Raw genomic sequence first — 20,211 nt, 5'->3', positions numbered from 1 at the left:
GTCACAAAAGGAGCTGAGGGGTGAGCTGGCTCCTCCCTGGATGTAGCCATGACTTCATTGCCACAGGGGCACAGGCCGGGGACAGGAGCGAGCAGGGCCACGCGGACGCGCCCCGGGTGCGCAGGGACAGAGAAAAGAGCCCAGCGGAGCCTGGCACCTGGGGGTCCTCAGTGAGCGACTCTGCCAGGTAAGGGAACGCCTCCCAGGCTTGAAGCTGCCGGAGTTCCTGCAGCCAAGAGGTCATGCTCACAGGCAGTTCTGGGTCCTGAAAACCCTCCATCTCTCTTGACCTTTGGTTCTCTTCCCCTGACCAGCTTCCCTTTCTCTCTTCTTTAAAAATATAATTTTATTGCTTTCAGAGAGGAAGGCAGAGGGAGAGAGAGAAACATCAGTGCTGAGAGAGGCATCGATCAGCTGCTCCTGTGAGGGCTCCGAGGGGCTGGTTTTTGCCCTCATCTCTGTGATGCTCTGGTCACTCGTGGTGCTGAGCACAGCCCCAGCCCCGCCACACCTTCCCATTCCAGTTCAGTGCAGTCCTTCCCATATTTCCCAGGTTCCACACTGATGCTGGGACGGGCTTGGAGCAGTGCACTTGGGGCTTCGGATCCAGTGGCCACAGGCCCTGGCTTCACACCCGCCTCTTCAGTTCGGCCAAAGAGGAAGAGACCGACCTCTCAGGGCGCTGTGGCAGGATGGCTAAGGTCCCGAGGTCAGAGGACCCCGGAGGCACAGAGACCACAGAGGCAGAGCCAGGACCAGCACCGACCAGCGGCTCCCCCTCCCTCTTCCCTCTCCCTCCCCCTGGCCAGCACCCACTGGCCTCCGGAAGAGCTGGGTGGAGGAGGATGCTAAGCACAGAGCTCCTGGGAGAGAGACGCTGATGGGGATGCGGCTGTGAACACACGAGGAGGTGCTGGTGCCTGCCACCCACCTGCTCCCCACCCACCTCCCACCGCCTTGGCCCCCCACCCCGCTGCTGTGCCTGCCAGGAAATAGCACCTTCACTGAGAGTAAGGAATAGAACCTGGCCGTACCCAGGCCGCTTAGGCTGCCTTTCTGGGCCTCTCTTCCTCCACCTGACCAGAAGGGGCCTCGGTTTGGGGTTCAAAAGGGCTGAACAGCTGTGAACGGTCTCCACCGGCAGGAAGGTTGATTGCCTGGGGCCACTCCCTCGCCCCTTTGGCCGCAGCGAAGACCTGACAGGCTTCTCCCGGTATTGAAACCTGCAGTAGCATAGGCCCTGGGCAGCCATCACTTAGGTGCACGCGCGAGCCTGTGGCTAGACGTGGCTCTCCCAGATGCCTGTGGACTCGGCCTTGGATCAGTCCTGGGAGGGGAGGGGCGGATGTGCACACCCTGTCCACAGAGGCTGCCGCTGCCGCTGGAGGCCGTGCTCACGAGGAGCCTGGCCGCCCCTTCATTTCCCCTCGTGGGGCCAGGGGGCTGGGGAGGGCTCTGCTCAGCCTGCCATCTGCTGCTGCAAACATCTGGGCCTGCGGCCTTCCATGCAGACGCGCTGTCTGTTCTTCCTCCCTCTTCCCCGCAGCTGCTCCTCCCTCCTCTCCCCCGAGAAGGTCATTAAAGGGGGGTGCAGACTGCAGGCAGATGTTCAAGATGCTTCCTGGCCGGTCCAGGTCCAGGGCAGCCAGCACTTCATCGGCCCCTGGGCAGCCAGAGCTGCCAGCCGCCCGAGAGCTCGCAGGTGTGCCTGCTCTGAGACAACCCAATGGCACCAGGTCCACATCTGCCAAGCAGGCGCCTGTGAGCACAGCGTCTGCACTGCACAGGGACCGTCAGAACCAGTCGAATGACTCCTTTCCTCCACGGCTCTAGGTTCTCGGCCTGAAGAAGAGGCACGTGCTTGGGTTGCCGGGAACTTCTCCGACATTCACCTGTCCGGCCCCCATGTTTCCCAAGCCCAGGCAAATCAGACGTGGGAATTACTGAAGGACGTCTGTAGGGCCCAGGGAGTGCTGGCAGATCCCCTCACCCACCGCGACCACTGCCATCCCGTGCATTTCCGTTTTGATTTAAAAATCAGTCATTGCCTGCAAAAGGGGAAAGGACCGTCTCTTCAGCAAATGGCACTGGATGGCCATACGCAGAAGAATGAAGCTGGACCCTTACCTTACACCATGTGTATAAAGACCTTCAACTATAGAACTGCTAGACGAAAACATAGGGGACAGCTCAGGACATTGCACTTGGCAATGCTTTCATGGATTTGACACCCAAAGCACAGGCAACAAAAGCAAAAACAGACAAATAACACTACATCCAACTTAAAAACTTCTGCACATCTCCTGGCTGGCGTGGCTCAGTGGTTGAGCGTCGACCTATGAACCAGGAGGTCACGGTTCGATTCTCAGTCAAGGCACATGCCAGGGTTGCTGGCTCGATCCCAGTGGGGGGTGGAGTGTGCAGGAGGCAGCCGATCAGTGATTCTCTCTCATCATCGATGTTTCTGTCTCATTCTCCTTATCCCTTCCTTTCTGAAATAAATGGAAATATGTATTTTTTAAAAACTTCTACACATCAAGGGAAACAATCGACAGAGTTGAAAGGCCACTTACGGAATGAGAGAAAAATTTACAAACCACATATCTAATGAGGGGTTAATATCCAGAATAGGTAAGGAACTCCTACAACGCAACAACAAAGGAGCAAATACCCTGATTAAAAAATGGGCAAAGGACTTGAATAAACAATCCTCCAAAGAAGACATACCAATGGCCAGTAAGCACATGAAAAGATGGTCAACATCATAAAGAATGCGAGCCAAAACCACAGTGAGATGTCACCTCACACACATCAGGATGCTGCCTTCAGAAGGACAGAACATGAGTGCTGGCAAGGGTGTAGAGCAGGTGGAATCCCCGGGCACTGTTGGTGGGAATGTAAAGCGTTGCAGCCATTGTGGAATCTTGGGAGGGTCCTCCAAAGATTAAAGTAGAGCTACCAGATGATCCGGTAATCCAGCTGCTGGGCATACGCCCAAAAGAATTCAAAGCTGCCCTCGCTGGTTTGGCCCAGTGGATAGGGCGTCAGCCTATGGACAGAAATGTCCCAGGTTCGATTCTGGTCAAGGGCACAAGCCCGGGTTGCGGGCTCGATCCCCAGTAGGAAGCATGCAGGAGGCAGCTGATCAGTGATGCTCTCTCATCATTGATGTTTCTGTCTCTCTCTCCCTCTCCCTTCCTCTCTGAAATCAATAAAAATATTAAAAAATAAAATAAGCACCTAAGGCATGCTCCTGCCTCCACAGATATAATTTTACTTCATAGAACAGTGGTTCTCAACCTTCTGGCCCTTTAAATACAGTTCCTCATGTTGTGACCCAACCAGAAAATTATTTTCGTTGCTACTTCATAACTGTAATGTTGCTACTGTTATGAATCGTCATGTAAATATCTGATATGCAGGATGGTCTTAGGCGACCCCTGTGAAAGGGTCGTTTGACCGCCAAAGGGGTCGCGACCCACAGGTTGAGAACCACTGCATAGAGGAATCTGTTTGTGAGTAGGCAGGGACCTTTAGCGATTCCTACAGTCTCCTTCAATAAGGACCAGGACTCCGGGAATCGACCTGCCCCTCCCAGTGCATGTTGGGAGGCACAGTTCCATCAGTTCACTTCTCTATATCCGCATAGAGAATACAGGACCCTCCCACTCAGGGACTGTCTGCTTTGCTCACTGTTATATCCTGGCCTGAAGTGGGCCCTCAGGAAACGTTTGCTGAATGAATGAATGAATGAATGAGCTTGTGAAAGGACCTACCGGTGAGTGTTGCGTCATGGGGATCTGTGAGAATGAATCCCTGTATCTGTGTCATTCGGACATGTCCCCTTCTGTGCATGTCTGCATCACTATTGCATGTTTTTATGGACTGACCATTTATTCTTGGAGATGACCTAAATAGACACTCAGGGGCTGCCAGCTAAGATAATTCTATTCCAGGACCAGAAGTTTTATTATTCCGTTTCATAACTAAGGATACAAGGAGTACATAATAACCTCTCAAATCATGGAAGGCTGGTTCTGAGAGATGCTCTGGGAAAAAGAGTTCCAAGGTCAAATGAGTGAGAAATCTGGGGTTAAACAGAGCTAAGGAGGCCCCTAAATGTGAAGGGTCTGGAAGTCAAAATGAGGAGAGAATGTGTGTATAGCACTCCTCCAACTCATGTGATGCGGGGACCCTCTGGGTCCCGTCCTGGAGGGGGATTTTGCAGTAAATGCAGGCAAATGCTGAGCTAGAAGAATTCTGCTTGCAGCAAGAATTCACTGTGGCTGGGATTAGAGAGAGCTGGAGGCAGGCCGAGGCATGCAGAGTGAGAGAGCCTCCTCCATTCGTTCACTCACCCCTCCCTCACTCACTCAGCACACATGGCTAAGTGTGCGTGAGAGCCAGGCCGGGAAAGACACCGGGGAGATGAAGATGGACGAGAAGGGGCTGCCGTGCCCACCCTGCGTCACACGGCCCAGGAACCTCTCCACACCAGGGCTCCCTGCGGCGAGCGCCAGAGCCCCACCAAACTGACTTAGTCAACAAGGGGAAGTTGTGAGCTCGAGTATTTGGAAAGTCCAGGGGTTGGGTGGAAGGTGGAAGGAGAAATTATTACAAAGGCCCTGGAAACGGAAAGACTGGCCAGCTCCTTCTGTGCCAGCGTCACAGATGTCCTGACACTGGGGACCCAGGCAGCCCCTCGGGTGACAGATTGAAACGCTGCACCTTTTTGCTCCCACGATAAGCAGAACAATTCCAGTGCAACCGAGGAAGGAAAGTGAATGAAACAAGAACCAGGGCGGGGCGGGGGTACACGAGCTGAAGAGCACCGCAAACGAGAAGATCGCGGCAGTGGCCAGGCTGTGCGGTGTCGAGGCCAGAGCCGGCACCCGAGGTCAGGTGTGACCGCAGGCCTCGGGGGGAGAAGGACTCCCACGACGCCCCGGGTCACGTCCTCCCACCTCCGATTACACAGCAGCCCCCAAAGGTCTGAGCCTCGTGCACAGGTTAGGGGGACACGAATTTGAGAGGAAGGAGGTGGGATCAGGGCTGGCACTCAAGGTGGATGTGTTATCTTTGATTAGTTTCCTCCTGGTATTTCTGGGTCTTCAGGTGGCGAGCTCAGAACACATGTTCCCTTTGCGGTTCTGGGCTGTGCGGTGATCTGCATCCCGGGGGCCTGGGGAGAGGAGGATGGCCAGAGCGTGTCCTTTCATTGGCGAGAACCCTGAGGCTGCTTCTGGGCAGCCTGGGACACCCAGCCCTGTGGATGCCACCTGTCACTAGGACACCTTGCCAGGCAGAGCTGGGCATGGCGGCTTAGTGCACGCACAGCAGGAAAGCCTGGGCAGGGAGGCGGGGAAGGGAGCGAGGGAGTGGGGCAGGGGGCTGTTGGTTCCTCCATAAAGAAAAGCAGAAAAGGAAATCCTTCGGTTTGGGCTTGAGTTACAAGTGACTCTACGTTGGGGAAACGCCCAAAGTTCCTGGGCCAGCCGTGACCCCGTCGCCCTCATGTTTTCAGGAAGTCACCAGGCTCCTTATCAGACACGCGTCTCTTCTCTAGACCTGGGCATGAGGGATGGTGCTAATGGTGACAGGCATCCATGATGCTGAATATTCTACAATGTGGTTCACGCCTCCTTTGACCTGTGCCTCCCAACCCCACTGCACCTCCCCTGGGAGCTCCGCTTTCACTCATTCCCATTTTACGGACCCGGAAGCTGAAGGTAGAAGGGGAATGTCCTTTGTCAACCAGCCAACAGCTGACAACTCCACAACCAAAGATTCCAACTTTTGTATTTCCTGAATCCCATTAGGCCAAACTGCAGCCCGAAGGCCAAACCAGGTCCAACCTCTGCAAGCTAAGAATGGTTTTTACATATTTAAATGCCTCAGGAAAGAAAGAAGAGAGAGAGAAAGAGAGAGAGAGAAAGAAAGGAAGAAAGAAGCAAACGAAGAAAACTATTTCACAACACCTGAAAGTGACATGGAATTAAAACTTCTGTTCATAAAGAACTGTTTGGCCAACAACCATGCCGGCTCATTACGTGCACCTACGGCTGCTTTTGTGCCTGGACAGTGGAGTTCGGTGGTTGCAACAGAGCTGGTTGCATGGCCCTGGGGGAGGAGGCATTCCCAGCGGCCTGGGTGTTGGCTGCTGGAGCTGGAAACCCCCCACGGAAACTGCTCTCAGAGCGCTGCTCACCCAAGACGCTTCGCCCTCCCTGCAGCAGCCTCATCCAAGGAGGCGCACGGCCCGGCTCCCTGGCTCCGTGGGATGTGTCTGAAAGGCCAGCCCAGCTCCGGGGAGGCCTTGCAACTGCCCGGTCTTGTCCTCACTCCCTTAAGGGTGCTGCTCCCAAGCACACAACCCATAGAGCTACCCAGAATCTCTGTCTCAGAATCTACTTCCTGAGGACCTGGTCTAGGATGGGGACATAATGAAGTTTAGGGGAAAGGTTGTCTTTTCTGCTCCGCTAACCACAGACCAAGCAGCCAAGTCTCATTGCTTCTTAACGTGGGTGTCATTGACGCCTGACCAATTCCAGACAGGTTCTCCTTCTGCTGATTAGATTTAATACGGAGAACTTGGATGCAACTCTGGTTTTCTGATCAGCTTTTCCTATTGATACCTTCAGAAGACATTTGATGCCCCTTTTTGAATCATCAAAAGTTTCCCACTGCTCTGGGGTAAAGGTCATAGTGATTTTCATAGCCCATATGGTCCTGCCTTCTCTCTAGCTTCACTTTGTCCATGTGTCCCCTTGTTCTCTGAACTACACCGCACTGACGCTCCTTCAGTGTTCGCTCCCTCTACCACAGGCCCTTTGCACGTGCCACTTTCACTGCCGAGACCCCAATTCACACAGGTTCCCCGAATTAACTCTTTTTAGTCTGCAGATCTCAACTCCACTGTCTCTTCCTCACGGCGGCCTTTTCAGGACTGATTTCCTCATAGACACAGCAAGTACTGTGCCCAAGGCCCACAGGACCCGCAGGGGCCCATGAAAAAAAGTCCAATTTCTTTAAAAAGAACAAAGAGACTATAACAATGATGAATCCACTCTGGATTCATACTAATGCAGTTGTAAATGTAATTTTTAAAAATAAGGACAGGGCCCATGAGTCATGAATAATACGACCTGGCCTTTCCCGACCTCCCACACCCTCCAGCCCCACTAGGTCAGCTCCTCCCAGTAGAGGCTCTCACTGTGCCCTGAGCTCTCCCGACAGAGCCCACATCACAGTTGTCATTTTGCACTGGTGCCTTAAACCACGACCTCGATGAGAGCAGGGACCGGGCCAGGCTTATTGTCCATACATCATGGTGACTAACGCAGGGCCTGGCTCTGAGCACAGGCTCAGTCACTACCTGCTGCAGGCGTGGCTACGTGAAGGCGGTCCACCCACCCCGGTGGCCCGGCTTTCTAAGCAAGAGCACGCACAGCGCCCCCCCTCGCCTGCGGGTCTGAGTGGAGGGGACAGGACGGAAACCGAGAGGAAAGGCTCACAATGGACACGGAAGAATGGACGGTGCCAAATTTGTCCCCTCGGGGAGCAGAGGCCAGGGGCACAGAGAGGGAGCATAAACAAACATTTCCTCGCCTGGCAGATCATTTTGTAATTATGTGCAGGTCAAGTGCTCTAGACTCCCGGAAGCCGGACAATATCTGCTTCCGGAGGCCATTAGCGCTGGAGAGCCCGGAGTGAAGGGACTTCCATTCGGTCTTGTCCCGCGCAGGCAGGAAGCGTGCTGAGTGACAGTCCAACCAACCACGGAGCCAGCAAACAGCAATAGGAAGGAGCGCTGACCTCAGAGTGTGGAGACAGGGAGGGGAGCCAAACAAATATAGGATCCGGGGACCTGGCCATGCGCAGCAGCCCGAAGCCCTGGGAGAGGGGCTCTGCGGGGAGGGGAGAGTGGCTGACCTGATGCTCTTGGAGGGTGGCGAAAGGAGTGAGGGCTGGTGCCGCAGCCCCTGGCACACTCCAAGGACACACCCCTTAGGGAGAGGACAGCAGGAGGCAGGGAGGAGGAAGCAGAGGGAGCTGTTCCCAGGGGCGGGGCTGGGTGTTGCCCACCTGGCCACGCTCATTCGTTTTCACTCTGCGAAGATGGCTTTGAAGATGGCTTTTCAGTTGGTTCTCATCGCTGGGGTTGCAGTGTCCGGAGGGCGCGGAGGGTAAAGGGGAGGCCTGGCTGACAGCCAAAAGGAAAACTTAACCACGAACGCAAAGCCTCCGACTGGTAGCAAACAGGATGGACAGGTGGCCGCGGGCCAAGGCCCTCTGGGCTCACATTTGGCCTCGGCCTCGGCTCGGTGGCACCGCAGCCGGGCTTCCCTTCGCCGGAAGCAGGCAGATGATGGGAAGACGCGCCAGCATTCTCAAAATTCCCCTCGCAGGCCTAAATGAACACGACTGTTTAGAGAGTGGGCTATGCATCTGGAATATCACAGGGGTGAATAATACAATAAAAATCCGCGATCCCCATGTCTGAATTGCAGTTATGTTTGCCTGTGGCTACCAATCGCTACTGCATTTAATAGGTCACAATTATGGGCAATTATGTCACTGACCTTTGTATTGAAGGAGGGAGATCACTGATACTGTCCCTGCATATGGCAAAGATCACCAAAGAATGAAGCATATAATCTTCCCCTTTAAATAGCCTCGTGAGATAGCATTCGCACACCATATAATTCAATGGTTTTTGGTACGTTCGCAGGGTTGTGCAACCCTTACCACAACCTAATTTTAGAATGTTTCTGTCTTCCCTATAAAAAACCCTGAGCCAATAACAGTTAGTCCCAAGTTCCCCTTCCCTCCATCCCCTGGAAACCACTAATCTCCTTTCTGTCTCTATGGCTTTGCTTATTCTATATATTTCATATAAATAGAACGGCACAGCGTGGACTTTTAGGACTGGCCTCTTCCACTTAGCATAATGTTTCCAAGGTTCATCCAGGCTGTCGCATCTCTCAATGCCACCCCACTCGTCTTCACTTCCAAGTATTATTCCATTGTTTGAATATGCTACATTTTTAAAAATATTTTTTCATTGATCTCAGAGAGGAAGAGAGAGGGAGAGATAGAAGCATCGATGATGAGAAAGAACCATTGATCGGCTGCCTCCTGCACTCCCCACAGTGAATTGAGCCTGCAACCTCCGCATGTGCCCTGACCGGAACCGAACTGTGACCTCCTGGTTCATAGGTTGACGCTCAACCACTGAGCCAGGCTGGCCGGGCTGGAGATGCCACATTTTGTTTCTCCATCAGCTGATGGACATGCGGGTTGTGTCCACTTTGGGGTTGTTGTGAATGGAACTGCTGTTAACATCCATGGACATGTTTTTGTGGGGACATATGTTATGATTTCTCTTGGAATATCTGAGGAGGGGAAATTCCTGGGTCTTATGGGGACTCTATGTTTAACTTTTTGAGGAAATGCCAGACGCCTCCACAGCAGCGATGTCATTTCGCATTCCCACCAGCGACGCAGGAGGGTTCCAGTTGCTCCTGGTCCGCCCCAGCACTGGTGACTGCCCGTCTCTAGCACAGCTGCCCCAGAGGGTATGTTCTCACTGCAGGCTTCGTTTGCATATCCCTCCTGGTGAAGGATGTTGAACATCTTTTCATGTGCTTATTGGACATGTGTATATCTTTTTTGGAAATTGTCTACGCAACTCTTTCACAAAGTTTTCAGCTGGGTTGCCTTTTGATAACAGCGTCGTGAATGTTTTCTATGTATTCGGAATACAAATCCCTTATCGGATATATGATGCACAAGTATTTCCTCCCATTCTATGAGCTGTCTTTCACTTTCTCGATAGTATCATCTGCAACGCAAAGGTTCTTATTTTGATGTAGTCCAATTTATTTCTTCTTTGGGTCCCATATCTAAGAAACCACTGCCTAACTCGAGGTCACAGAGATTTATACCTATATTTTCCTCTAAGTGTTTTCACAGCTTTAGCTCTTACATTTAGGTCTTTGGTCCATTCTGAGTTAATTTTTATATCTGGTGTGAGGTAGGAATCCAAATTCAACCTTTTTTGCACATGGCTGGCTATTCAGTTGCCCCGTCACCATTTGTTGAAAAAACTATTTTCCGCAATGGAACTGTTTTGGCACCATCGTAAAAAATCAATTGACATAAATTTAAGGGTGTATTTCTGGACATTCCACTCTTCCCACTGACCTACATGCTGTGTTGACTATGGTAGTTTCGTAGTAATTTTTGAAATCAGAAGTCCTCAAATTTTGTTCTTTTGCAAGATTGTTTTGGCTAGCTGGGCCCCTGGCATTTCCATGTGCATTTTAGGAGCAGCCTGTCATTTTTTTGCAAAAAATTCCAGCTGGGATTTTGATAGAGATTAGTTGGACCACTATGTCACTCCTTACACCAACATAAATTCCAAATGGACTAGCATTCAATTTCAAAATTAAAGCCATAAAAAGACTAAGGAGAAAAATATTGGCTATTAAAAATATATATCATTGTGGCGAGGAAAAGGCAAAACAAAAGCCATGAGAAAAAAACGGACAGATCCAACTACATAAAAATTAAAATCTTCTATAATATAGAATCTATATGGTGAAAACAATTACAAACGCAAACAAGAAACTGGAAAATATTTGTAACATATTTCTTTCGTATTCAGAGAGCTCTTCTATTACCTCCATGAAAAGACAAAGCCAAAACACAAAATGTACAAGGGATGCGAAGAAACAGCTCATAAAAGAAAAATAAATGGCCAATAAACACATGAGAACGTGCACTCATAATGCAGGCGGATTAAAATGAGCCCATTTTTCAGCAGTCGGATTGGCGAAGCTTAAACAGTGGATCGGCCCAGGGCGGGGAGGGTGTCAGGCCAGCACTTCCCTGCAGTCCTGGGGGCGGGGAAATCGGTGCAGCTGTTTGGAGTGCAATTTAACGGCCTCTCCTAAGTGTAAAGCATGCCTGCCCCGGGACTAGCGAGTCTACTCCTAGGAATTCCTTCTATACATGCGTTTGCTCAAGCACTCCAACACATACATGCGTGGATGCCACAGCAGCGTCACTATTTGGAAGAAGGCATTAGACACAGCTCAGACATCCATCAACAGGCAAATGACGAAGTGACTAAAATTAAGCAGACAGCAGCATATGCTAATCTGAAAAGATCTCCAAGATACCTGATATGAAAGGAGACAGAAAGGCAAGACAGGAACGTCAGCAGACGAGCCTTGACTGGCAGTGGCACCTCCTCTCCTGCCTCCCTCAGTCCCAGCCCAGTGCCAGGAACTGAGGGACCTTGGGTATGTCACTCAATCTCTCTGTGCCTCAGTTTCCTCTCTGGTGAATGGAGACCAAACACAGTGCTCCCATTATAGGATTAAATGGGTTAATGCTTAGGTAACGTTCAGAAGAGCTCATGGTACCTGGCAAGCACTATCTAAATATTGGAGTTTTAAAAGTTATTACTATGAGCCTGGCCGGGTAGCTCCGTTAGTTAGAGCATCTTCCTGATACACCAAGGTGATGAGTTTGAGCCACGGTCAGGGCACATACAAGAAGCAACCAATGAATGCAAAAAATAAGTAGAACAACAAAATGATGTTTCTCTCTCTCTGTCTCCCATTCTCTCTCTAAAAATCAATCAATACATTTTTAAAAATTACTATTATGAAACAAAAGAGCAAGAAATTCAACAGTGCAGACAACATGGTATATAGCTTTGTTTTTAAAAGAAAAAGAGAAAGAACACGTGCAAGTATTAGTCTGCATGTGCGTTTCTCTGTACGAACACAAGCACATGGTGACATGGGAGGGAGCAGAGCAGTGGGGGCAGCGGTGGGACAGAGATTTTTCACTGTTACACCCTTTGGAATGTTGAACCATGTGCATGCATTCACCAGTCAAAAACAGATACAATTACTGAAGAAGGTTACAGATATACATCCTCATATCGGAATAGAAAGCTTCTCTACAAGAAATTGCTAACAGTGGTGACATCGGGGGAGTGACACGAGTTGGAAGGAGACTTTTACTTTCATTTCTCTTTTCATGCCATTTAATTTTTTTTTAACTTATACGCTTAGATGAGCTTTATAGCAAAACAAACAAACAAAGAAGCATGTCCAAGCCCCCAAAAGTAAAATAAAGAAAAGAAAAAGGCTCCCTTTCCACCTGGCTCGGCAGGCCCGCCCTCCCTGCACAGTGGGCCCTACAGGGAGCTAGGCTAGCTGGGTGGCAGCACTCAGAGCACGGCTCCAGGCTGCGGTCCGACACAGCACCCCTCCCATCCATCTCCCATCTGTAACGGAATCAATACCCACTTAAAAACCTCCGCTGGCTTCCCACCGCCTACAGGAAAAGTCCAAACTCCGTAACACGGTGTGAGAAGTCCTTTGCAATCTCTCCCCTCCACCTCTCCAACTCCACCTTCTACATCCCAGCCATGCCAAGCAGGGTGGTGCCGGGGGGGAGGGGGGAAAGGGGGGCGCACAGGTTGGCGGGTGATGGTAGGAGGCTTAAGGGGAAATCTCAATTCTCCACTCATTAGCCTTGACCTTGGCAGAGCAATGCAGTCTCGCCCAGCAATCAGCTGAATAACAGGGATAACACCCCCTACTTTCTGCAGGACGTTGGAGACTTCAGTGAGAGGGGGCACCTTCGAGCAGTGAGCACCCAGTTTGGTACACGGGATGGCACATCGTAATCAGATGGTGCCGCGCCATGGCTCCAGCGCACGTTGCCTCCCCTGGTCTTTGTAGAAGCTCCTTCTTCTGCCCCCGAATCTTCCTCCTTTCCCACCTGGCAGACCTCTCAGGGAGCCCCTCCTGACTCCCTCTGCATCCCCTGCTGCTCATTCACTTTCCCAGGGTGGCACCCGCCACTCTGTGTGCCAATCACATGACCAGGCCTGGACCGTGTCTTATTTATCACTTAGCGCAGATGCAAGAGATGCCGGCAGAAGGTGCTCAGCAAATGTTTCTTGAGCACATGCCACCCTCAGTGAACCTTTGGGCACCAACTTTATCACCTTCATCTTGAGAAGGGGATTCGTTGGAAAAAAGAACAGAAAGATGCTTCCAATTCCCGGAAGCAGAAAAGAGCTGCCGCCAGGGGCTGGTTTGTTTCTAGGAGGAAGTCACCCAGATCTTTGCCTTAGGTTCCGTAACCCTTGGCCGTTTCTCACTCTGGAGACTTCCCTTTAACTTACCTGGCTGCGTACAGTGTAATCCTTGGCACAATACTGCTGCCTCCTCTTTCCAATGAAATGTTGGTGACTACATGGAGAGGAGGGGAAGCCACTGAGCATTCCAATCACAGATGCACTAAGGCAGCAGCACCTGAGAAATATCAACTCCACTCTCTTCCTGTCTGCGACCCCAGCAAATGTCAGAGCAGATGTTTCTAAACTGTGTATGAACCTAAACAATAAAGGGCTCCCTGGCCGGCCCCGACACGCCCAAGGGCAGCCCGGAGCGCGGTTCAATGGCCGTAGCGGAAACCCTTGACATGAGAGGTCGGCGTGGGAACAGTGCTCTGCTGTGTCCGTAAGAGTCCATTGGGGGAGGGGGGAGGGGGGGAGTGGGTCCGAGAGCCCTGAGCTTGGGGGCGGGCATTCTCTACAGCCTGCCTTGGTGGGAGCGGGTATGGCAGGTTTGGGGCTTTTGCATAACTGTGGGACACAGGTCTTTTTTTAATAAATATATTTTTATTGATTTCAGAGAGGAAGGGAGAGGGAGCGAGAGATAGAAACATCAGTGATAAGAATCATTGATCAGTGGCCTCCTGCACATCCCACACTGGGGATCAAGCCTGTAACCCAGGCATGTGCCCTGATCTCCTGATTCATAGGTCGATGCTCAACCACTGAGCCACGCCAGTTGGGCCAAATCAACTATTTTTTTTTTGGCATAGATGATAGGGCTGGTGAAAGGCACAAAAGAATGAGGTGTCTGGTGCTGTGCGGGGTGGGCAGCTTTTGTATAGATGACCTTATTTCATCCTGATTCATTCTGCGAGATGGGTATTCCCATTTTGCAGATAAGCAACCTGAGTCCAGAAAGAGAAACACACACAGACAGGCAGGCAGTAGCAGTCAGAATTCCCCCCAGTTCCATGTGGCTGCAATCCCTGCCCTTTTTATACTACCCCCAGCAGCAGACAGGGCAGGACTTCACCCTGCAAGGAGGGGCTCTCTCCCTTTGGGTGCCTGTGAGCTTCCGTTCGGGAAAGCCAGCTGGTCTCCGTCTGCCTTTGCACAGGCAGCTCGTGTACCTCCAGGCAGGAGGAAAGCTGCTCCGAGAGCAGCCGTGTCTTAAGGAAGGGGAGGAGGTGGTACTGCCCCCTAGTGTTGGACGAACAACATGCACCTCTGCAGCTCACCATTCTGCACAGGAGTTTCAGGGGGCCTAGGCTCTCTTCCGATGGCTCTTTCCCTTTAAGGCCGCCCTGCAGATCCATTTTAACCAGATTTCGACTTAATAACGGAGAAGCACTCTGTCATTCACCCTGTCGTCCATCCAGAATTCTAGAGGTGGCCCCGGCCCAGCGGTCATTATGCACAAAAGAGGCCATGTGTGCAAGTGCCCACAAGTCCTTGCAAGCCGTGGGCACTGGGAATTAGTGGAATTAGATTCGGGGCCATCTTCCCGTCCAGGCACGTCCATCACCGTGCGGGGAACAGAGGCTCTGCTCCCAGGCTCGTCGGTGCCGAGACCGTGCTCTGGGCAGGCACATGCGGCACCCACCCCTCCTTTAGAGCCGGATGACTCACGCCTAGGGCAGGAGCTCCACTCTGCTTGGGGGGTGCCGAGGGGCTACCCCCAGCGGTGGGGGGAAACAAAGTTCATGTATAATCGATGCAAGATGTCATTTTTCTGGATCAGATAAAAGATTTTCTGGTCTTCATCCCACTAAAGAGACTTTCAATAAGTTTCTTTTTATAATAGAAATAGTCACCAGAAAAGAACACAATTCCAGATAAGCCCATGCTTTTAAAACGGAATTTTGGGGCCCCCTTCCCCCCCACAAGGGGTGGATCCCAGTTTCAGAACATCTTCTGCAACTTTCTGGACATGTCCCTGACCCTGCTGGCCTCAGTGTCTCCTATCGATAAAATGGAGCCGCACTCGCTGCGATTCGTGACGAGACTTGAGGAAAACCGAGGCTCTTACAGAAGCTCCCCTGTGACCGGGACCAGGAATTCTCATGACAAGAGCTTGTTCCACCTGCAACGCAGCGCAGCATTAACCAGGTCTGCCTGATTACACTGCAGAGAAATGGCTGGCACTCATTTTGCCGAAAAGTGACAGAAACTGGCGTGGTCATCTGTCAACAACGTTCCACCCCCGAGAGATCGCCACACAAACTCGCAGTCCAATCTGATTACAAAGAAGGGTTGGTGGGGTTTTGTTTGTCTTTTTTAAGGGCTAAGTACTGGGTGCATGATAAAAGAACGGTTCCTTTTTGCAATATGCCCGCTGTCATGGGTTTCCAGGCGAGATATTATTTCTGATAAATAGATATGGACAATAGATAATGTCTGTATTAATATCACTAGAACGTGGCCCTCTCCCGCAGCTCACCCGAGACGGGGACGCCAGCGTGTAAAGAGGCAGATGCCAGACAAGAGACTTTCTTCTTGTGACAGTCTGAGCTCCCTGCCGCAATTAACTTCTTCTCCCCTCCCTCTCCTCCTTCATCTCATGCAATGCGGCTCAGAAGAAGGGGGACTGCACTTTCCTCCTGCTGATGGGAGTTGATTAGCAGTCAGGTGGAGTGATGCTCTGGGGACAACACAGCGGATTAATTAAATCACTTCTCCTGGCTAAGTGGTGACACTTTGATTTATAGCAGCGCTCACTCAACCAGACAGCAGCTTTTCTTGCATGCCGGGGGAAGAGGGGCCAAAGTGGCCACTGGTTGGAGGCCGAGGGCTTTGCAAAGTTTAAAGACAGGCATTTGGTCATTAAAGCAGAGGCCCCCCGCTGGGCTCTTCTCTCCGGGGCAAGGCGACTTGCAGGCTCGGGAGAGGGACTGGAGAGAATGGAGCGGCTGACGCAGGCCGCCATCTAACAAGGAGCGAGGGGCCCTGTCTGGGAACTCTGTCACACCCCTGCGGAAAACGAGAAGCCAGCTCCGGGCGGGCTTCTCCGGCTCTGTTTCTACCCAACTGTGCGTGGGCATGGCACCTGGGCTCGTCCCCAAGACACAGCCCTGGGATGGTCCTGGCGTAGTGACTTGGGGTGTTTCTGACTATTTCCCGTGAAAGCACTGGGTCTGGTCAATGAGGAGCCTCCAGACCAAAGTGCGCCCACTAGCTGTGCTTCTGGTGGTCGGGTTTACGTTATGGGCTGGATACATCTTGCGGCTGATCCGGTTTCACTCTTTGCTTGGGCTGCTAAGAAGCTCGGTGGAGAGCAGGCAGCCCAAACTGCAGGCCCTCCACATGCTCCTGTGTACGAACTCTCTTTACCGGGAAAGTTCTTTTTAATTTTGTCTTAAAATGTTTTCCGAGAAGCTGCCTCCAATGCCCTGAGGAACAAGGTCACACAGGACAGGAGTCAACACCCTAGACTTGGCGGCACGTTGAGCAAGCTCAGGCTCCGACAGCCCCCGTTGGGGTGGGTATTCAAGATACAAACCCCCGGGCCCCCCTCCTGACCTTCCGAACCCCAGTAGCTCAGGACAAGGCCCGGGAGTCTTCATTTTTAACAGATTCCCCTAAGCAATCCTGGAACATCTGAGAAGGATCGTTTTAGAGTCCGACAGCACTAAAACCAAACTTCAGCTCCACTAAGGAACAGCAGGTTAGCCCAAGTACGGCCCTTCATCTCCCCAGGCGTCCTTTCCCAAACCTATAATGGCATCGGTGAGAACTGAATTAGATGTTTGTATGCAGGTAAACGCCTAGCACGGCTGGCTGCGAACGGTAAGACTGCGTAAATGGTAGGTAACCCAAATGTCCATCAACAGACGAATGCGTAAGGCAACGTGCTCTGTCCATAAATAGAATAGCACTCAGCCGTGAACAGGAAGGGAGCTCTGACATTCGTGCTGCAACATGAAGGCGCCTGGAGGACATTGTGCTAAGCGAAAGAAGTCCCACAGCCTATGAGGTCCCGAGAGTAATTAAACTCGTAGACAGAGAGTAGAAGGCTGGTTACCAAGGGCTGGGAGGGAAGAAATGGGGAGTTTGTGTTTAATGGGACAGTTTCAGTTCTGGAAAATGAAAAGGGTTTGTGGATGGGTGCTGGTGAGGGCTGCACAACAATGGGAGTGTGCTTAATGACACTGAACTGTACATCAAAAACAGTTAAAATGGTAAATTATGTTTTGTGTATTTCATTGCACAATAAAAAAATGAAATAAATGATATTGTTACCGCTACCACCACCAACAAACCAAATTTATTTTGTCTCCCCCGCCCCCGTGTCCACCTCGCCCCTCAAATCCTCTACAATCAACTTAGCAACAGAGCACATGGCTGAGGTGCCTGAGGAAGGGGCCAGATGAGGACTGGGGAAGAAATGACAGCATCGAGGCCTCTTATTGTTTGCCCTGAACCTGAGAGTCCAGCGAGTCCCCAAGAAGCCACAGAACGCTCATCCCGCCTGTGAAGGAAGCTGACGCAACATCAAATATTAAAAGGATGGAGGGCCCAGCATAGTTTTCCATATAAATGAATCTGCTAACATATATGAAGATTGCTTTTAAAATTCAAATATAATTACTTTTTAAAAGGCATCCTGTGAGCTCTGTCTCTCTCCCAACACTGACACGCGGGCCCCTGTCATGCTCCAGTGAGGCGCCTGCTGGCAGCCAGCCCAAAGCACTTTGTAACATGCCCTCCAGATCCTGAGTGAAAACTGATCAAAGAATTGGCACTGGCAAAGACAAGACTGGAATCAGCTCTCGAAGGGGTGGGGCTGGGCTATTGTCCCTCTTTGTGGGAACAGCTGCTTAACGGGGAATTGGAGCGGAGTGATTATAATATGCATAGGGGCTGCTCTGTTAACAGAAGCCGGCTTAACGTACTCCAGGGGCCTCCACCTTGCGTTTTGGCAAAGGGCTCGGCGAGGATGCTGTGTCAAACCTTTTTGAAAATGTCTCCTTGACACTGAGGGTGAGTGAGGGCTCCCGCGACTGTCATTACAGCCCTACTCCTGCCTCTGCTGCTCTCCAGCCCCCTGGTCTGGGCGGCTGCCCAGTGGTCGCTGCAGGGGGGCATCCCGCCCGGTTTTAATCAGGACAAGGACTGCAGGGCCGGAGCTGCGGTTACCTGAGTGGCCCTGGGAGCCCTGCTCCTGAGTCATATGGAGGAGGATCATTTGTCTGCAGGTCGGAAGCTGGCTGGCCTGCGGATTCCCCCGGGGCCAGGGGAGTGACTTTCTCCCAAGTTCTTATAAATGATAATACACCACTGAGCAATTAGTCTTCATTGTGCTCCGTGCGGATGGCTCCTGAGTGGAAAAGGGAACAGGCCAGCCTGACACGGGGCCTCCAGGAGCTCCCTGGACACACCTGACCTCTGGTTCCAGGGCAGGGAAGGGAGCCGCCCAGGTGTTAGAGGCACAGCGCCAGCTCTTCCACGTCCCCCTGACGCGGAAGGAAACTGGCTAGAACCTGCTCCACCAGAGAAGGAAACTGCACATCGAGGTTAAAGCAATTCCGCCAAGGTGTCACTGCCAGAAAGCGGGAGCGACTCTTCCAGGGAGACACACCTCCGGGTGGTCTGTCTCCCGCTCAGGCCTTTTGTTTTGTGGGCTGGCTTGTTTTGAATTGCACCCGCCCAAAGGAAATGGATACGGTTCTTTTTTCCAGGGGAAAAGTTGGCTGCTCCCAAAGCCTTTCCCTGCCCCAGCTGAGACTCGCAGTGCCTCCTCCCCCTGCCGGCAGCTAAAAGCCGCCTCTCCCCCCCACCCCACCCCCGCTCCCCCCCCTCCTCCCCCCCCACACACACACACACGCCCGCCCGCTGCCATCTCCGCATGACTGTGGGTAGATGGCAAGGGAGGAGGGGGGCTGAGAGGGACAGTTTTCAAATGAATATATGCATGTGTCTCTCCTGCTAATCACTGGAATGCGTTTTCAGGAGAGGTGAGCAGAGGGATTAGCTGCAGGACTCCCATTAATGTTAACTTTATTTCAGTAATGAGGTGCCACAGCATAGAACAATCACGGTGGCTAATATGGTGTAATCACAGTGATGAGAGACGAAATGCTGCTGGATGGGAGGGGGAGAGGCAGGTGGGGGGAGCCACTGGCTTGGGGACAGAAGTCACAGAAGAGGCAGCAGGAGCAAAACTCTCCAGGAAAAGAGAGGAGGCAGGTGAACCTTGCCTCGGGCAGGGCGGGGCAGAGCGGAGAGGTTAAGTGAGAGTCCGATGAGGAGGAAATAACAGCAACCCCTGCGTGAAGGCTTCTCTCGGCCAGGCTAGGTGGAGAACACTGCTCATTTCAACTAGTCCTCGTGGCGAAAAGGAGAGCTCTGTGTTACCCCCATTGTATAGATCAGCAAACTGAGTTTCAGCCAAGTAATTCGCCCCAAGTCACCCAGCGAGTGGAAGAACTTGGGCTTGAAGCCAGTTTCCTCCATCACTACACTTTCCCAGACTCCGCCTCGGCCAGGGTAGAGGATGGAGAAACCACGTGCAAACACCAGAAACTCAGACAGCAGCACGGGAAGCAGCAGGAAGTGCTCAGCACGTGGGCCCACAACGGTGCGCGGCTGCTCCTGGGGCTCAGCACATGACACCACAGCCGTCCACGTGATGCCTGAGTGATGCTGGGGGGAATGAAGGAGAGGGAGACATCCCCCGCATCCACCAACCGCTGGGGACCACGTGCAGCCAGGATGAAATCCTCAAAGCACCCACGAACACGGGTTAGAGTGTCCTGCGAATCCCCAGACCACCAAACCCTCCCGTTTGCACAGGCTCGCAGGGGGGCAGTTTACTCTTACCAGCGCGAGGGTCTCTCCACGTGTGCCCTGCAGGAACCTCGGGTGTCCGCCCCTGCCCTGCCCAATAAGCACTTCCGGGAGGGGCCCGGGCTGCCCTTTAACAGGACGCCTGGCCTCGGTTTCCTGATGGCTTCTCTGTGCTCTAAAGCAGCGGTTGCCAACCTTTCGGACCTCAGGGGCCACAAGTGGGCCATGGACCACCGGTTGGCGACGGCTACTCTAAAGAGCATGCAGGTGCCCTC

General features: G+C 52.2%; 1 protein-coding gene across 6 annotated transcripts in view; it reads right to left on the bottom strand.

Moving 5' to 3' along the window:
• SPRING1 (SREBF pathway regulator in golgi 1) overlaps nt 1-20,211 on the bottom strand; it is a 70,247-nt gene that overhangs the window by 20,698 nt on the left and 29,338 nt on the right. Inside the window, exon 5 of one of the 6 annotated variants that reach the window (XM_059676449.1) lies at nt 2,421-2,492. The exons of 3 other annotated variants lie outside the window; for them this stretch is intronic. In XM_059676449.1, coding sequence (XP_059532432.1) covers nt 2,436-2,492 — 57 coding nt within the window. In that variant the 3' untranslated portion in view covers nt 2,421-2,435. Of the gene's footprint in view, nt 1-2,420; nt 2,493-15,752; nt 15,792-19,453; nt 19,793-20,211 lie in introns of those variants that run through there. 2 more of the 6 variants (XM_059676453.1, XM_059676444.1) reach the window with 2 other exon arrangements.

This window comes from Myotis daubentonii, chromosome 19 (genome assembly GCF_963259705.1).
Source record: "Myotis daubentonii chromosome 19, mMyoDau2.1, whole genome shotgun sequence".
Classification (NCBI taxonomy): domain Eukaryota; kingdom Metazoa; phylum Chordata; class Mammalia; order Chiroptera; family Vespertilionidae; genus Myotis; species Myotis daubentonii.
This window is presented reverse-complemented; position numbering and strand designations above follow the sequence as displayed.